The sequence below is a fragment of the Salmo trutta genome, chromosome 19, assembly GCF_901001165.1.
Source record: "Salmo trutta chromosome 19, fSalTru1.1, whole genome shotgun sequence".
Lineage (NCBI taxonomy): Eukaryota > Metazoa > Chordata > Actinopteri > Salmoniformes > Salmonidae > Salmo > Salmo trutta.
The window spans coordinates 4,788,383-4,808,075 of record NC_042975.1 but is presented as its reverse complement, the minus strand read 5'-3'; the positions used below and the strand labels follow the sequence as shown (position 1 = coordinate 4,808,075).

Sequence of the window (19,693 nt, the reverse complement as noted above, 5' to 3'; positions counted from 1 at the left end):
GTATTCACACCCCTTGACTTTTTCCACAATTTTGTTGTTACAGCCTTAATTTAAATGAACATTTGTTGTCACTGGCCTACACACAATACCCCAAAATGTGAAAGCGGAATTATGTTTTTTGAGATTTTTAAAAATCAATAATTAGCTGAGATGTCTTGAGTCAAAAAGTGTTCAACTCCTTTTGATATGGTACATCTAAAGCCCAGGAGTAAAAATGGGCTTAACGAGTCACATAATAACTTACATGGGGACTCCCTCTGTGTAATAATAGTGTTTAACATGATTTTTGAATGACTTCCTCATCTCTGTACCCCAAACACACAATTATCTCTAAGGTCCCTCAGTCGATCAGTGCATTTCAACTACAGATTCAACCACAAAGACCAGGGAGGTTTTCCAATGCCTCCTATTGGTAGATGGGTAAAAAAAAAGCAGACATTGAATATCCCTTTGAGCATAGTGAAGTTATTAATTACACTTTAGATGGTGGATCAATACACCCAGTCACTACAAAGATACAGGTGTCCTTCCTAACTCAGTTGCTGGAGAGGAAGGAAACCGCTCAGGGATTTCACCATGAGGCCAATGAGTTTAATTGCTGTGATATGTGAACTGAGGATGGATCAAGAACATTGTAGTTACTCCACAATACTAACATATTTGACAGAGTGAAAAGAAGGAAGCCTGTAAGGAATAAAAATATTCCAAAACATGCATCCTCTTTGCAACATGGCATTAAAGTAATATTGCAAAGAATGAGGCAAAGCAATTCACTTTTTGTCCAGAAAACAAAGTGTTATGTTTGGGCAAATCCAATAAAACACATTGCTGGGTACCATTCTCCATATTTTCAAGCATAGTAGGGGCTGCATCATGTTATGGGTATGCTTGTAATTGTTAAGGACTGTGATGTTTTTCAGGATAAAAAAGAAACGTAAAGAAGCTAAGCACAGACAAAATCCTAGAGGAAAACCTGGTTCAGTCTGCTTTCCACCATACACTGAGATGAATTACATTTGACATTTTAGTCATTTAGCAGACGCTCTTATCTAGAGCGACTTACAGTAGTGAATGCATACATTTCATACATTTATTTATTTTTTGTACTGGCCCCCCGTGGGAATCTAACCCACAACCCTGGCGTTGCACACACCATGCTGGCGTTGCAAACACCATGCTCTACCAACTGAGCCTCAGGGAAGACTGGGAATTCACCTTTCAGCAGGACAATAACCTAAAACACAAGGCCAAATCTACACTGGAGTTGTTTACCAAGAAGACAGTGAATGTTCCTGAGTGGCCGAGTTACAGATTTGACGTAAATCTATGGCAAGAGCTGAAAATGGTGGTTCCTCACAAAGATCAACAACCAACTTCACAGAGCTTGAAGAATTTTGAAAAGAATCATGGGCAAATGTTTCACAATCCAGGTGTGGAATGTCCTTAGAGACACCCAGAAATATATATTCTTTAAATAGTTTCTAAAAACATGTTTTTACTTTGTCATTATGGGGTTGTGTATGTGTGAGAGAGAGGTGGGTGAGAGAAATAAAATCTATTTAATCCATTTGGAATTCAGGATGTAACACAACAAAATGTGGAATAAATCAAGCTGTGTGAATACTTTCTGAAGGCACTGTACAAGGTGTGACCATTGAACAAGTTGAACTAGGAGTGACATTGATCATGATCAAGTCATATTGACAAAGTTGTTCTGTGTTTTTGACATAAATCATTATATATTTAATAATTATTTATATATTATATAATTAGAAAGAATTGCCTTCATGTTTCCATGGTGGGATTTTGCTTGCAGGCTACTGTGAAGCAAGGTAAGCCTCATATGAAATAAAACATTTCAGGTTTCAAACAATGAAGTATGTTTTCAAAATACATACTGCCTCCAGCTCATATTGTAAAGTGGTGGGTGATGTGCTCTGATAACTTAAATGGCGAATGGGAGAAATAAAATATAGTATCTATTTTTAACTGTGCACCTAAACTATTTCTAACACCCGATTTGCGCATTTAGAATTTTTGGGCAATGAACAGGCTTATAAAAAATCACGTTTTACTCCAGCAGCAAGGGGCTGAGGAGCTGCAGAAGAAATCCCGCTCAAAATAGGCTCTGAATGCAGTGCGTGTGTGGTAGTTCTGTTGGTTAAATAAGATGCATGATGAGGTTTTTTTTTATTATTCCAAAAGCCGGCAAATGCCCGCTAACCAAAACCCTGTCCTCTCTCTCTCCCCCTCTCCCTTCCTCTCTCTCTCTCTTCCTCTCTCTCTCTTCCTCTCTCTCTCTCTCTCTTCCTCTCTCTTTCTCTCTCTTCTCTCTCTCTCTTTCTCTCTCTCTCTTTCTCTCTCTCTTTCTCTCTCTCTTTCTCTCTCTCTCCCCCTCTCCCCTCTCCTCTCTCTCTCTCTCTTCCTCTCCTCTCTCTTCCTCTCTCTCTCTCTTCCTCTCTCTCTTTCTCTCTCTCTTTCTCTCTCTCTCTTTCTCTCTCTTTCTCTCTTTCTCTCTTTCTCTCTTTCTCTCTCCAGTATCAGTGAGAGGTTCCTGACAGTAAAAGGCGCCGCCCTCTTCCTGCCCCGGGGAAATGGCTCCTCCCCTAGCTCTACCTCCCGCTTCTCTCACCTCCGCAGCAAACATGCAGGTAGAGTACAGAGTACAGGCATCATAGGGCATTATGGGAAACGGAGCACAGAAGCTTTATGTTCAATCAATGAAATGTATTTTATAAATCCCTTTTTTCCATTAGCAGTTATCACAAGGTGTTGTACAGAGGCCCGGGACGATACCAGTATCACTCCTTTGCTTTATGTAACATATTGTGTGACTCTTGATGACAACATAATGTTTGTTTTCAACATTAGGGCTGTTTTCCTGAAGAAGTTAAACCCTTGTTTCCTTGCCACGATACTGACGAGTGTCACGGTGCTGGCATCGTCCCGGTCCTATTGTATAGTTACTCGCCCTAGACCCCAAAGAGCAAGCACAGCAGAAGCTAAGGCAACTTGGCCAGGAGAAACTCACTAGTTCAGCTTTTAATGAGATAGAACTGGAGAATCTCCCTAGTTCAGCTTTTAATGAGTTAGAACTGGAGAATCTCCCTAGTTCAGCTTTTAATGAGTTAGAACTGGAGAATCTCCCTAGTTCATCTTTTAATGAGATAGAACTGGAGAATCTCCCTAGTTCAGCTTTTAATGAGATAGAACTGGAGAATCTCCCTAGTTCAGCTTTTAATGAGATAGAACTGGAGAATCTCCCAAGTTCAGCTTTTAATGAGAGAGGACTGCTGAAGGGGAGATGGGAACATGCCAGTGATGACACATTAGCGTGAGGAAATTAGCATTTACTATTGAGCAGATATGCTAATTATACTCTAAATGCCATAAGGATGCTAACAGGGGATCCTTATTGTTATGAGTACACACAGCAATGTTAACTATTGTGTGTGTGTGTGTGTGTGTGTGTGTGTGTGTGTGTGTGTGTGTGTGTGTGTGTGTGTGTGTGTGTGTGTGTGTGTGTGTCCAGGTGACATCCAGCAGCACCTGCAGACCATGTTCACTCTCCTCCGACCAGAGGACAACATTAAACTGGTCAGTGCACGCACATGCACACAAACACACACAATCAATAGAAATACCTTGTTCTCTTCAATAGTCAATATCTGGTCTTCATCCCTCCCCCTCTCCCCCTCTCCCTCTCTAACTCCTTTCTCCTCCCTCCCTCTCTCTCTCTCCCTCCCTCCCTCCCTCTACCTCTCTCTGTCTCTCTCTGTCTCTCTCTCTCTCTCTCTCTCTCTCTCTCTCTCTCTCTACCTTTCCCCTCCCTCCCTCCCTCCCTCTCCTTTCCCTCTCCTTTCCCTCCCTCTACCTCCCTCTCCCTTTACCTCTCTCTCTCCTCTCTCTCCCTCTTCTCTCTCCCTCTTCTCTCTCTCTCTACCTCTCTTTACCTCTCTCCCTCTACCTCTCTCCCTCCTCTCTCTCCCTCCTCTCTCTACCTCCCTCCCTCTCTCCCTCCTCTCTCTCTCCTCCCTCTAGGCAGTCCGGTTGGAGAGTACCTCGTACCAGGGGACTCGCTATATGGTGGTGATCTCCACTAATGGCCGTCAGGACACAGAGGAGAGCCTGGTGCTGGGCATGGACTGTAGCCCTGCAGACAGGTGTGTGTGTTTAGATGGTGCTGGGCATGGACTGTAGCCCTGCAGACAGGTGTTTGTTTAGATGGTGGTGTTTAGATGTTGTGTAGTAACACATACTTATTGTGTGTGTGTGTGTGTGTGTGTGTGTGTGTGTGTGTGTGTGTGTGTGTGTGTGTGTGTGTGTGTGTGTGTGTGTGTGTTCCAGCTCGTGCTTGGTGGGGCTGGTTCTACCCCTATGGAGCGACTCAGCGATACACCTGGATGGAGACGGGTAAGAATGTCCCTCACACGTACGTACACACTATGCTGATAGGACAGACCAACACACTATGCTGAGAGGACAGACCAACACACTATGCTGAGAGGACAGACCAACACACTATACTGAGAGGACAGACCAGCACACTATGCTGAGAGGACAGACCAACACACTATACTGAGAGGACAGACCAACACACTATACTGACAGACCAACACACTATACTGACAGACCAACACACTATACTGAGAGGACAGACCAACACACTATACTGAGAGGACAGACCAACACACTATACTGACAGACCAACACACTATACTGACAGACCAACACACTATACTGACAGACCAACACACTATATTGACAGACCAGACCAACACACTATACTGACAGACCAACACACTATACTGAGAGGACAGACCAACACACTATACTGACAGACCAACACACTATACTGACAGACCAACACACTATACTGACAGACCAACACACTATACTGACAGGACAGACCAACACACTATACTGACAGACCAACACACTATACTGAGAGGACAGACCAACACACTATACTGACAGGACAGACCAACACACTATACTGACAGACCAACACACGATACTGACAGACCAACACACTATACTGACAGACCAACACACTATACTGACAGACCAACACACTATACTGACAGGACAGACCAACACACTATACTGACAGGACAGACCAACACACTATACTGACAGACCAACACACTATACTGACAGACCAACACACTATACTGACAGACCAACACACTATACTGACAGGACAGACCAACACACTATACTGACAGACCAACACACTATACTGAGAGGACAGACCAACACACTATACTGACAGACCAACACACTATACTGACAGACCAACACACTATACTGACAGGACAGACCAACACACTATACTGACAGACCAACACACGATACTGACAGACCAACACACTATACTGACAGACCAACACACTATACTGACAGACCAACACACTATACTGACAGGACAGACCAACACACTATACTGACAGGACAGACCAACACACTATACTGACAGACCAACACACTATACTGACAGACCAACACACTATACTGACAGACCAACACACTATACTGACAGGACAGACCAACACACTATACTGACAGGACAGACCAACACACTATATTGAGAGGACAGACCAACACACTATGCTGAGAGGACAGACCAACACACTATACTGAGAGGACAGACCAACACACTATACTGACAGACCAACACACTATACTGACAGGACAGACCAACACACTATACTGACAGACCAACACACTATACTGACAGACCAACACACTATACTGACAGACCAACACACTATACTGACAGGACAGACCAACACACTATACTGACAGACCAACACACTATACTGAGAGGACAGACCAACACACTATACTGACAGACCAACACACTATACTGACAGACCAACACACTATACTGACAGGACACCAACACTATACTGACAGACCAACACACGATACTGACAGACCAACACACTATACTGACAGACCAACACACTATACTGACAGACCAACCCACTATACTGACAGGACAGGACCAACACACTATACTGACAGGACAGACCAACACACTATACTGACAGACCAACACACTATACTGACAGACCAACACACTATACTGACAGGACAGACCAACACACTATACTGACAGACCAACACACTATACTGAGAGGACAGACCAACACACTATACTGACAGACCAACACACTATACGGACAGACCACACACTATACTGACAGGACAGACCAACACACTATACTGACAGACCAACACACTATACTGACAGACCAACACACTATACTGACAGACCAACACACTATAACTGACAGACCACCACACTCTAACTGACAGAGACCAGGACACAACACTATACTGACAGGACAGACCAACACACTATACTGACAGACCAACACACTATACTGACAGGACAGACCAACACACTATACTGACAGACCAACACACTATACTGACAGGACAGACCAACACACTATACTGACAGGACAGACCAACACACTATATTGACAGACCAGACCAACACACTATACTGACAGACCAACACACTATACTGACAGGACAGACCAACACACTATACTGACAGACCAACACACTATACTGACAGACCAACACACTATACTGACAGACCAACACACTATACTGACAGGACAGACCAACACACTATACTGACAGGACAGACCAACACACTATACTGACAGGACAGACCAACACACTATACTGACAGGACAGACCAACACACTATACTGACAGGACAGACCAACACACTATACTGACAGGACAGACCAACACACTATACTGACAGACCAACACACTATACTGACAGGCCAACCCAACACACTATACTGACAGGACCAGACCAACACACTATACTGACAGGACAGACACCAACACACTATACTTACAGGACAGACCAACACACTATACGACAGGACAGACCAACACACTATACTGACAGGACATACCAACACACTATACTGACAGGACCTAGGACCAACAACACTATACTGACAGGACAGACCAACAAACTATACTGACAGGAACCAACACACTATACTGACAGGACAGACCAACACACTATAAACTGACAGTACAGACCAACACACTATACTGACAGACGACAACACACTATACTGACAGGGACAGACCAACACACTATACTGACAGGACAGACCAACACCTATACTGAGGCACAGACCAACACACTATACTGACAGACCAACACACTATACTGACAGGACAGACCAACACACTATACTGACAGACCAACACACTATACTGACAGACCAACACACTATACTGACAGGACAGACCAACACACTATACTGACGTATGGTTCAGAGGAGTTTGACTGCTTGTCTGATCCTCTCTCCCTCATTTTCTCTCTCCCTCCTTTCCCCTGTCCCTCTGTTTCTCTCTCCCTCCTTTCCTCTCTTCCTCTTTTCCTCTGTCCCTCTCCTTTCCTCTGTCCCTCTCCTTTCCTCTGTCCCTCTGTTTCTCTGTCCCTCTCCTTTCCTCTGTCCCTCTCCTTTCCACTGTCCCTCTCCTTTCCTCTGTCCCTCTCCTTTCCTCTGTCCCTCTCCTTCCTCTGTCCCTCTCCTTTCCTCTGTCCCTCTCCTTTCCTCTGTCCCTCTGTTTCTCTGTCCCTCTCCTTTCCTCTCTGTCAGGGGTTTCAGTGTGTCCACTGATAACAGGGTCCATGTATTCAAGCCTGTATCAGTGCAGGCCATGTGGTGAGTACACCGTTTTAGGTCTTCACCTTTCAATATGCTGTTTTTTGGTATGTTTGCACCGTGTTAGCTAGTGTTTTCTGATATATCTTGATTAGTTTACCTTGCATACCATTTACCATCTAAATGTCCCACCAATGATCAATTTATCTCTCTCTTTCTCTTTTCCCTCCACCCCCCTCTCTCTCTTCCCTCCACCCCTCTCTCTCCTCCCTCCACCCCTCTCTCTCCTCTCTCCACCCCTCTCTCTCCTCTCTCCACCCCTCTCTCTCCTCTCTCCACCCCTCTCTCTCTTCCCTCCACCCCCCTCTCTCCTCCCTCCACCCCTCTCTCTCCTCTCTCCACCCCTCTCTCCTCCCTCCACCCCCCTCTCTCTTCCCTCCACCCCTCTCTCTCCTCCCTCCACCCCTCTCTCTCCTCCCTCCACCTCCTATCTCTCCTCCCTCCACCCCTCTCTCTCCTCCCTCCACCCCCCTCTCTCTTCCCTCCACTCCCCTCTCTCTCTCTTTCTTTCTTTCTTTCTTTCTTTCTTTCTCCTTCTCTTCTCCCACCACCCTTCTCTCTTTATATTGTGTCCTCCACCCACTCTCTCTCCCCTACCAGGTCTGCTCTGCAGTCGCTCCACAAGGCGTGTGAGGTGGCTCGTTGTCATAACTACTTCCCCGGCAGCCTGTTCCTGACCTGGGTCAGCTACTACCAGAGTCGGGTCTCCTCTGACCAATCACGCATCAACGAGTGGAACGCCATGCAGGACGTTCAATCACATCATGCCGACTGTCCCGTGCTCTTCTCTGACGTGTGAGTGTCACAGACAGCCTCCATAACGTGTTGGACTGGTTCAAGTTTATTTGCCAACATGTGCTATTAATAAATTGGATATCTGAATCACTTGATTATAGCATTAAAAACAGATGCCCAGTAAAATAAAGAGTGGGTGTTTCTCAATATGCAGATTACCGTGCCCAGAGTGCATTCTCCCAGGACGTTCTCTTAATTACTGGACACTCTTGGGAGGACGAGAGTGTGGAAAATGCAGAAAAACATTTGAGAAGCATCTTCCAGCCAGGACAATGGCAAAAATAGAGATGAAACAAGATATACTCAAAGCAAATGTTTTACTTCATAATAATCCGCTAGCAATATGTGACTCATAGTCAGCTAGTTAAACAGGGAAAAATGACCTAAAAATAATGTTACGCAAGGTAGATGTAAATTCTTTGTGGGTAGCTAGCTAGCTAACAGTTGTAACTAGCTAGCTTACAGTTGTAGCTAGCTAGATAACAGTTGTAGCTAGCTAACAGTAGTAGCTAGCCAGTTAGCCCTATTGACTTACTATGGGCTTGCGATCTACGCAAACATGCCAAAATTAACACAGTATGTATTTATTTATTAGTGTATCACGATAACATATTGTAGTCAGAAAACATATGAGATGTGAATGGGCATGTTTTGGTCATATTTCCGTGCATTCCGTTGAAGCTTGCATTGATGCATGCTTCAAAATATGTACAAACGGAGTAGGCATCCGAGAAGTCCACTCGTATGCATTTTGAGAAACACCCAGTGTGTAGCGACATGTATGTTTACATGTTTATTGAGCTACACAGCACCAGGAGTCTTCCCAGAATGCTTTGCACAGCGCTCATCTTTAAGCTTGGGACCTAAGGACTAACTCTGTCATGAGCCCGGTCTGCTGGGCTTGTGATTAGTCTCATTTGAATGAATCAAGATTAGAGGGAGTGTTTTAACATCATCAGTTCTGTTTCTATGGACCAAAAGAGAACCTTCTAGAAATAGTCAGAGAGATAGATAGAGGACTCATCATGGATATAACCTGTTTTAGCTTAGCCAATGCCATTAAGGGCTTCCACCATTTAAAAGTAGACAACTGGCTGGGGATTCCTATGAGTCGGGAGTAATCAGCCAATGAAGAAGGAAATGTACTACTTTAAAATGGAGATGGTCTCAATGCTGCCACAAACACTATAATGGCACAGATACAAAGATGAGTCCTCTATCTATCTCTATGGCCTGTTCTTCACACGCCTATCTGCCCTCTCATTGGCTAGAATGGTCCCACCTGATCTTGCCTCCTTCCTCCTGCCTTCCATCTTTGTGGACATATATTTCCATTGTTAGAGCCAGTCACTCGACTCTCTTGTCAATATAACGGTTGTGCCGTGGCGGACATCTTTGTGGGCTATACTCGGCCTTGTCTTCGGACAGTAAGTTGGTGGTTGTAGATATCCCTCTAGTGGTGTGGGGGCTGTGCTTTGGCAAAGTGGGTGGGGTTATATCCTGCCTGTTTGGCCCTGTCCGGGGGTATCATCGGATGGGGCCACAGTGTCTTCTGATCCCTCCTGTCTCAGCCTCCAGTATTTATGCTGCAGTAGTTTATGTGTCGGGGGGCTAGGGTCAGTCTGTTACATCTGGAGTATTCTCTTGTCTTATCCGGTGTCCTGTGTGAATGTAAATATGCTCTCTCTAATTCTCTCTTTCTTTCTTTCTTTCTTTCTCTCGGAGGACCTGAGCCCTAGGACTACCTGGCATGATGACTCCTTGCTGTCCCCAGTCCACCTGGCCATGCTGCTGCTCCAGTTTCAACTGTTCTGCCTGCGGCTACGGAACCCTGACCTGTTCACCGGACGTGCTTGTTGCACCCTCGACAATTACTATGATTATTATTATTTGACCATGCTGGTCATTTACGAACATTTTAACATCTTGACCATGTTCTGTTATAATATCCACCCGGCACAGCCAGAAGAGGACTGGCCACCCCTCATAGCCTGGTTCCTCTCTAGGTTTCTTCCTAGGTTTTTGGCCTTTCTCAGGAGTTTTTCCTAGGGAGTTTTTCCCAGCCACCGTGCTTCTTTCACATGCATTGCTTGCTGTTTGGGGTTTTAGGCTGGGTTTCTGTACAGCACTTTGAGATTTCAGCTGATGTACGAAGGGCTATATAAATAAATTTGATTTGATTTGATTTGATAATAGACAATATTTGTGATAGTTAAATTGGAGAACAGGTAGAACTGAAGGGGAAGGGGGTCCAATTTGTAAGTCGCTCTGGATAAGAGCGTCTGCTAAATGACTTAAATGTAAATGTAAATGTGGGTAGAGGGGGAGGGGTTATGAAAGATGGATGGAAGGAAGGAGGAATGAAAGGGTCAGCGTCTTGTTTTGAAGTCGAGGAGGGTGATCTCACACAAACACTTATCAAATCTATTAATGAAGCCCTTTTTACATCAGATGTCACAAAGTGCTGTACAGAAACCCAGCCTAAAACCCCAAACAGCAAGGAATAAAGATGTAGAAGCACAGTGGCTAGGAAAAACAGGAAAAACTCCCTAGAAAGGCAGGAACTTAGGAAGAAACCTAGAGGAACCATGCACTGAAGGTTTCCTGCTGTGCCGGGTGAAGATAACAGTACATGGACATTTAAGGCCAGGTTGTTCTTCAAGATGTTCAAATGTTCATAGATGACCAGCAGGGTCAAATAATAATCACAATGTTTGTAGAGGGTGCAACAGGTCAGCAACTCAGGAGTAAATGTCAGGAGAGGATCCGGGACAAGGTAACAGGTCAGGGTTCCATAGCCACAGGCAAAACAGCAGAAACTGGATCAGCAGCACGACAGGGTGGACTGGGGAAAGCCAGGAGTCATCAGGCCAGGTAGGCATGGTCCTAGGGGAGGGAGGGAGAGAGAATACTTAAGTTCAGATAGGACATACTGACCCTAGCCCCCTAGCACATAGACTACTGCAGCATATATACTGGAGGCTGAGACAGGAGGGTCAGGGGACACTGTGGCCCTGTCCGACAATACCCCCGGACAGGGCCAACCAGGCCGGATATAACTTCACCCACTTTGTCAAAGCTCAGCCCCCACACCACTAGAGGGATATCAACAGACCACCAACTTACTACCCTGAGACAAGGCTGAATATAGCCCACGAAGATCTCGTCCACCACACGAGCCCGACGGGACGCAAAAACGGACCGGAAAATCACGTCAGTGACTCAACCCACTCAAGTCAAGTATCGTGAAAAAAGCCTGGCACGATGGGCGCACCCCTCCTAGGCACTGCATTGAAGAGCACCAGTAAGCCAGTGACTCAGCCCTCCTAGGCACTGCATTGAAGAGCACCAGTAAGCCAGTGACTCAGCCCCCGTAATAGGGTTAGAGGCAGAGAATCCCAGTGGAGAGAGTGGAACCGGCTAGGCAGAGACAGCAAGGGTGGTGTGTTGCTCCAGAGCCTTTCAGTTCTCCTTCACACTCCTGGGTCAGACTACACTACATCATAGCACCTACTGAAGAGATGAGTCTTCAGTAAAGACTTAAAGGTTGAGACCGAGTCTGCGTCTCTCACATGGATAGGCAGACCATTCCATATAAATAGATCTCTATAGGAGAAAGCCCTGCCTCCAGCTGTTTTTAGGTTGATTTTCTAGCGACAGTAAGGAGGACTGCGTTTTGTGACCGTAGCGTACGTATATACGGAAGGACCTAATCAGAGAGATAGGTAGGAGCAAGCCCATGTAATACTTTGTAGGTTAGCAGTAAAACCTTGAGAAAAGAAAAACTTTGACTGCCGCTGTGTGTTTCCAGACCGACTGAAAGAGAGAGGACGGAGCGTCTGATCAACACTCGTCTGAGAGAGATTATGACGCAGAAAGACCTGGAGAATGTCACCTGCAAAGAGGTGTGTGTGTGGAGTGTGTGTGTGTGTGTGTGTGGTGTGTGTGTGTGTGTGTGGAGTGTGTGTGTGTGTGTGGAGTGTGTGTGTGGAGTGTGTGTGTGTGTGTGGAGTGTGTGTGTGTGTGTGGAGTGTGTGTGGAGTGTGTGTGTGGAGTGTGTGTGTGTGTGTGTGTGGAGTGTGTGTGTGTGTGTGGAGTGTGTGTGTGGAGTGTGTGTGTGTGTGTGGAGTGTGGAGTGTGTGTGTGTGTGTGTGTGTGTGGAGTGTGTGTGTGTGTGTGTGTGTGGAGTGTGTGTGTGTGTGTGGAGTGTGTGTGTGTGTGGAGTGTGTGTGTGTGTGGAGTGTGTGTGTGTGTGTGGAGTGTGTGTGTGTGTGTGGAGTGTGTGTGTGCATAACATACTCTCTTAGTTGTCGTATTCTGGTAGTAGCGTGTTGGAAATGCATGTCTTGTGTGTGATTATTTAACCTGTGTGTTCTGTCGTGTGTGTGTGTGTGTGTGTGTGTGTGTGTGTGTGTGTGTGTGTGTGTGTGTGTGTGTGTGTGTGTGTGTGTGTGTGTTTAACCTGTGTGTTCTGTCGTGTGTGTGTGTGTGTGTGTGTGTGTGTGTGTGTGTGTGTGTGTGTGTGTGTGATTATTTAACCTGTGTGTTCTGTCGTGTGTGTGTGTGTGTGTGTGTTTAACCTGTGTGTTCTGTCGTGTGTGTGTGTGTTTAACCTGTGTGTTCTGTCGTGTGTGTGTGTGTTTAACCTGTGTGCTCTGTCGTGTGTGTGTGTGTGTTTAACCTGTGTGTTCTGTCGTGTGTGTGTGTGTGTTTAACCTGTGTGTTCTGTCGTGTGTGTGTGTGTGTGTTTAACCTGTGTGTTCTATTGTGTGTGTGTGTGTGTTTAACCTGTGTGTTCTGTCGTGTGTGTGTGTGTGTGTGTGTGTGTGTGTGTGTGTGTGTGTGTGTGTGTGTGTGTGTGTGTGTGTGTGTGTTTAACCTGTGTGTTCTGTTCTAGATCCGCACAGAGCTGGAGGTGCACATGGTGTGTAACCTGTGTGAGTTTAAGGAGTACATAGACAATGAGATGATCCTGATCCTGGGTCAGATGGACAGTCCCACTGAGATATTCAACCATGTTTACCTGGTAGGTCCGTCTGTCTGGCTCTCTGGCTCGTCTGTCTGGCTCTCTGGCTCGTCTGTCTGTCTGGCTCGTCTGTCTGCCTCTCTGTCTGTCTGTCTGGCTCTCTGGCACGTCTGTCTGGCTCTCTGGCACGTCTGTCTGGCTCTCTGGCTCGTCTGTCTGGCTCGTCTGTCTGGCTCGTCTGTCTGGCTCTCTGGCTTGTCTGTCTGGCTCTCTGGCTCGTCTGTCTGGCTCTCTGGCTCGTCTGTCTGGCTCTCTGGCTCGTCTGCCTGGCTCTCTGGCATGTCTGTCTGGCTCTCTGGCTCGTCTGTCTGGCTCGTCTGTGTGGCTCTCTGGCTCGTCTGTCTGGCTCTCTGGCTCGTCTGTCTGGCTCTCTGGCTCGTCTGTCTGGCTCTCTGGCTCGTCTGTCTGGCTCTCTGGCTCGTCTGTCTGGCTCTCTGGCTCGTCTGCCTGGCTCTCTGGCATGTCTGTCTGGCTCTCTGGCTCGTCTGTCTGGCTCGTCTGTGTGGCTCTCTGGCTCATCTGTCTGGCTCTCTGGCTCGTCTCTCTGGCTCTCTGGCTCGTCTGTCTGTCTGGCTCTCATATATTTTTGGTTTCCCTCCAGGGCTCTGAGTGGAACGCATCCAATCTGGAGGAGTTGCAGGACAGTGGGTAAGGCATGCTCTGGAGAACTACTACTCCCATACTGCACTGCTCATGAAATTCTAAACATAAATTCTATTTAGCTCTACTTTGCCTACACATCTATACTGACAACCTGTCCACCTTTCTCTCCACCCCCCCCCCCCCCCCCCCCCCCAGTGTGATGTATATTCTGAACGTGACAAGGGAGATCGACAACTTCTTCCCAGGTGTGTTTGAATACCATAACATCCGTGTGTATGATGAGGAGGCTACAGACCTGCTAGCCTACTGGAACGACACCTACAAGTTCATCTCCAGAGCCAAGTGAGTCACTACCGGACTGGCCGACTGACTCTGGTCTGTGTGGACTCTCTACACTTTCTCTCTCTCTACACTTTCTCTCTCTACACTCGTCTCGCTCTACACTCTTCTCTCGCTCTACACTCTTCTCTCGCTCGCTCGCTCTACACTCCTCTCGCTCACTCTACACTCCTCTCTCGCTCAACACTCCTCTCTCTCTCGCTCAACACTCCTCTCTCTCGCTCAACACTCCTCTCTCTCGCTCAACACTCCTCTCTCTCGCTCAACACTCCTCTCTCTTCGTCAACACTCCTCTCTCTCTCGCTCTCCACTCCTCTCTCTCTCTTGCTCTACACTCCTCTCTCTCTCGCTCTACACTCCTCTCTCTCTCTCGCTCTACACTCCTATCTCTCTCTCGCTCTACACTCCTCTCTCTCTCGCTCTACACTCCTCTCCCTCTACTCTCTCCCTCTTTCTCTCTCTCGCTCTATACTCCTCTCCCTCTACTCTCTCCCTCTTTCTCTCTCTCGCTCTATACTCCTCTCTCTCTCGCTCTACACTCCTCTCTCTCTCGCTCTCGCTCTACACTCCTCTCTCTCTCTCTCGCTCTACACTCCTCTCTCTCTCTACACTCCTCTCTCTCTCTCTATACTCCTCTCTCTCTCGCTCTACACTCCTCTCTCTCTCTCTCTACACTCCTCTCTCTCTCTCTACACTCCTCTCCCTCTACTCTCTCCCTCTTTCTCTCTCTCGCTCTATACTCCTCTCTCTCTCGCTCTACACTCCTCTCTCTCTCTCTCGCTCTACACTCCTCTCTCTCTCTCTCGCTCTACACTCCTCTCTCTCTCGCTCTCGCTCTACACTCCTCTCTCTCTCGCTCTACACTCCTCTCTCTCTCGCTCTACACTCCTCTCTCGCTCTACACTCCTCTCTCTCTCGCTCTACACTCCTCTCTCTCTCGCTCTCGCTCTACAGTCCTCTCTCTCTCTTGCTCTACACTCCTCTCTCTCTCTCGCTCTACACTCCTCTCTCGCTCTCTACACTCCTCTCTCTCTCTCGCTCTCTACACTCCTCTGTCTCTCTCGCTCTCTACACTCCTCTCTCTCTCTCGCTCTCTCTCTCGCTCTACACTTCTCTCTCTCTCTCGCTCTACACTCCTCTCCCTCTCTCAATACTCTCTCCCTCTCTCGCTACTCTCTCTCGCTCTCTACACTCCTCTCCCTCTCTCGCTACTCTCTCCCTCTCTCGCTACTCTCTCTCGCTCTCTACACTCCTCTCCCTCTCTCGCTACTCTCTCCCTCTCTCGCTACTCTCTCTCGGTCTCCGTTCTCCTACGTCAGTCCCTTAACCAGTTGTAGGGTGTGTTAAAGAACGTCCGTCTGTGCCTCTGTAGGAAAGCGGGAGCTAAGTGTCTGGTGCACTGTAAGATGGGTGTGAGTCGCTCTGCGTCCACAGTGATAGCCTACGCTATGAAGGAGTATGGCTGGGACCTGGAGAGGGCATTTGACCATGTTAAGGAGCAACGTGCCGTCACCAAACCTAACCCCTCCTTCATGAGACAGCTAGAGGAGTACCAGGGCATACTGCTGGCCAGGTACATACACAAACACACACACACACACACACACACACACACTCTTGATTAGACTGCTCTCACAGTTACAACACAACTTAACCTACACCACAGTAAAGACATTCTATGTCGATACGTTAGTCGTGCCGTGAGAAATAGATTTGTGTTTGTGCCACACACACACGCAAACACACACACACAAACTCTGGTGGGAATTAGTGGAGTCAATTCAATTTAAGGGCTTTACTGGCATGGGAAACATATGTTAACATTGGTCTTTATTGGCATGGGAAACATATGTTAACATTGGTCTTTATTGGCATGGGAAACATATGTTAACATTGGTCTTTACTGGCATGGGAAACATATGTTAACATTGGTCTTTATTGGCATGGGAAACATATGTTAACATTGGTCTTTATTGGCATGGGAAACATATGTTAACATTGGTCTTTATTGGCATGGGAAACACATGTTAACATTGCCAAAGCAAGTGAAGTAGATAATAAACAAAAGTGAAATATACAATAAAAATAAAAATGAACAGTAAACATTACACTCCAAAAGAATAAAGACATTTGAAATGTCATATTATGTATATATACAGTGTTGTAACGATGTGCAAATGGTTAAAGTACAAAAGGGAAAATAAATAAACATAAATATGGGTTGTAATTTACAATGGTGTTTGTTCTTCACTGGTTGACCTTTTCTTGTGGCAACAGGTCACACATCTTACTGCTGTGATGTCACACTGTGGTATTTCACCCAGTAGATATGGGAGTTTATCAAAATCGGGTTTGTTTTCGAATTCTTTGTGGATCTGTGTAATCTGAGGGAAATATGTGTCTCTAATATGGTCATATATTTGGCAGGAGGTTAGGAAGTGCAGCTCAGTTTCCACCTCATTTTGTGGGCAGTGTTCACATAGTCTGTCTTCTCTTGAGAGCCAGGTCTGCCTACGGCGGCCTTTCTCAATAGCAAGGCTATGCTCAGTGAGTCTGTACATAGTCAAAGCTTTCCTTAATTTTGGGTCAGTCACAGTGGTCAGGTATTCTGCCACTGTGTACTCTCTGTTTAGGGCCAAATAGCATTCTAGTTTGCTCTGTTTTTTTGTGAATTCTTTCCAATTTGTCAAATAATTATCTTTTTGTTTTCTCATTATTTGGTTGGGTCTAATTGTGTTGCTGTCCTGGGGCTCTGTGGGGTCTGTTTGTGTTTGTGAACAGAGCCCCAGGACCAGCTTGCTAAGGGGACTCTTCTCCAGGTTCATCTCTCTGTAGGTGATGTCTTTGTTATGGAAGGTTTGGGAATCACTTCCTTTTAGGGGGTTGTAGAATGTAACGGCTCTTTTCTGGATTTTGATAATTAGCGGGTATCGGCCTAATTCTACTCTGCATGGAGTATTTGGTGTTTTACGTTGTACAAGGAGGATATTATAGGAGAATTCTGCAATGCAGAGTCTCAATTTGGTGTTTGTCCCATTTTGTGAACTCTTGGTTGGTAAGCGGACCCCAGACCTCACAAACATAAAGGGCAATGGGTTCTATAACTGATTCAAGTATTTTTAGCCAGATCCTAATTGGTATGTCAAATTGTATGTTCCTTTTGATGGCATAGAAGGCCCTTCTTGCCTTGTCTCTCAGATCGTTCACAGCTTTGTGGAAGTTACCTGTGGCGCTGATGTTTAGGCCGAGGTATGTATAGTTTGTGTGCTCTAGGGCAAAGGTGTCTGGATGGAATTTGTATTTGGGGTCCTGGCGACTGGACCTTTTTTGGAACACCATTATTTTGGTCTAGGAAGAGGGAATGCAACACCCTGCTGGTGTGAAAGAGGTATGGGACTGTAGGTGCGAGTAAGGATGACAAAGGCAGAGAGTGGTACCGTTTACAAGGAATTTATTCCATCACACAGTAATTTTGGGGAAAAGGGGATGAACGGAACCAAAGCAAAGAAAGTAAATGTCAAAGCCCCCTCTCCTACCTTACCTGCCTACCCACTACTTAACTAACTAGCACCACCTGGTGCACTAACCAAAATACAGGGGGTGGTCCGCCCAGGTCTTACCTAGTGTACATAGACAGAGTATATACTACGGGTATATGTATGCCCAGGTCTTACCTAGTGTACATAGACAGAGTATATACTACGGGTATATGTATGCCCAGGTCTTACCTAGTGTACATAGACAGAGTATATACTACGGGTATATGTATGCCCAGGTCTTACCTAGTGTACATAGACAGAGTATATACTACGGGTATATGTATGCCCGCAGGCCTCTTGCCTAAGCACTCCCAAGGTGCCTTCCCCCCTGGGAACAAAACAGAATACATACGTAAGTACACAATATCAATAATTAAAAACACTGCGTCCTATGGGCACACGCATACCTCAGATCAGCGGCTACAAAAATACTTCACAAAAACCAACACAGGACACACGGTAATTATTGGGGTCAAATTTGTTTTCGCTTTTGTGGATTGCGGTGATCAGTGTTTGGTTCCAAATATTGGGGAAGATGACAGAGCTAAGGATGTTAGAGTTTTAGTATAGCCAATTGGAATTTGTTGTCTGTATATTTTATAATTTCATTGAAGATACCATCAACACCACAGGCCTTTTTGGGTTGGAGGGTTTTTATTTTGTCCTGTAGTTCATTCAAGGTAATTGGAGAATCCAGTGGGTTCTGGTAGTCTTTTATAGTTGATTCTAAGATTTGTATTTGATCATGTATATGTTTTTGCTGTTTGTTCTTTGTTATAGAGTCAAAAAGATTAGAGAAGTGGTTTACCCATACATCTCCATTTTGGATAGATAACTCTTCATGTTGTTTGTTTAGTGTTTTCCAATGTTCCCAGAAGAGGTTAGATTCTTCAGTTACATTGAGCTGATTTCTGATTTCTGACGTGCTGTTCCTTCTTTTTCCGTAGTGTATTCCTGTATTGTTTTAGTGATTCACCATAGTGAAGGTGTAGACTCAGGTTTTTGGGGTCTCGATGTTTTTGGTTGGATAGGTTTCTCAATTTCCTTTAGGTTTTTGCATTCTTCATCAAACCATTTGTCATTGTTAATTGTTTTCTGTTTGAAATTTTTAGATTCGATAGGGAAGCTGAGAGGTCAAATATACTGTTTAGATTTTCTACTGCCAAGTTTACACCTTCACTATTACAGTGGAACGTTTTGTCCAGGAAGTTGTCTGAAATGGATTGAATTTGTTGTTGCTTAATTGTTTTTTGGGACGTTTCCACACTACTTTCCTTCCATCTATAGCATTTCTTAATATTACTCAGTTCCTTTGGCTTTGATGCCTCATGATTGAGTATTGCTCTGTTCAGGTAGACTGTGATTTTGCTCTACCATTGACTATGTACATACCCAGCGTGTGACAGAGCTGCAGGAGTTGTGACCCGTTTTTGTTGGTTATGTTGTCATAGTTGTGACTAGGGGGGCGTATGGGGGAGGGAATGCTGCCACCTCCAGGTAGATGTTTGTCCCCCTGTGTGCTGAGGCTGTCAGGTTCTTGACCGGTTCTGGCATTTAGATCGCCACAGACTAGTACATGTCCCGGGCGTAGAAATTATTGATTTGAAGCTGTCTTTATTAAAGTATGGGGATTCTAGTGGGGGGCGATATAGGTAGCACACTACATCTCCTAG

General features: G+C 45.8%; 1 protein-coding gene across 1 annotated transcript in view; it reads left to right on the top strand.

Moving 5' to 3' along the window:
* LOC115155058 (protein phosphatase Slingshot homolog 2-like) overlaps positions 1–19,693 on the top strand; it is a 46,011-nt gene that overhangs the window by 17,149 nt on the left and 9,169 nt on the right. The window contains exons 3-13 of the mRNA XM_029701851.1: positions 2,539–2,651; positions 3,533–3,597; positions 4,042–4,163; positions 4,348–4,413; positions 7,653–7,718; positions 8,319–8,513; positions 12,325–12,418; positions 13,411–13,539; positions 14,141–14,187; positions 14,338–14,484; positions 15,854–16,054. Of these exons, the coding sequence (XP_029557711.1) occupies positions 2,539–2,651; positions 3,533–3,597; positions 4,042–4,163; positions 4,348–4,413; positions 7,653–7,718; positions 8,319–8,513; positions 12,325–12,418; positions 13,411–13,539; positions 14,141–14,187; positions 14,338–14,484; positions 15,854–16,054 (1,245 nt within the window). The remainder of the gene's footprint in view (positions 1–2,538; positions 2,652–3,532; positions 3,598–4,041; positions 4,164–4,347; positions 4,414–7,652; positions 7,719–8,318; positions 8,514–12,324; positions 12,419–13,410; positions 13,540–14,140; positions 14,188–14,337; positions 14,485–15,853; positions 16,055–19,693) is intronic.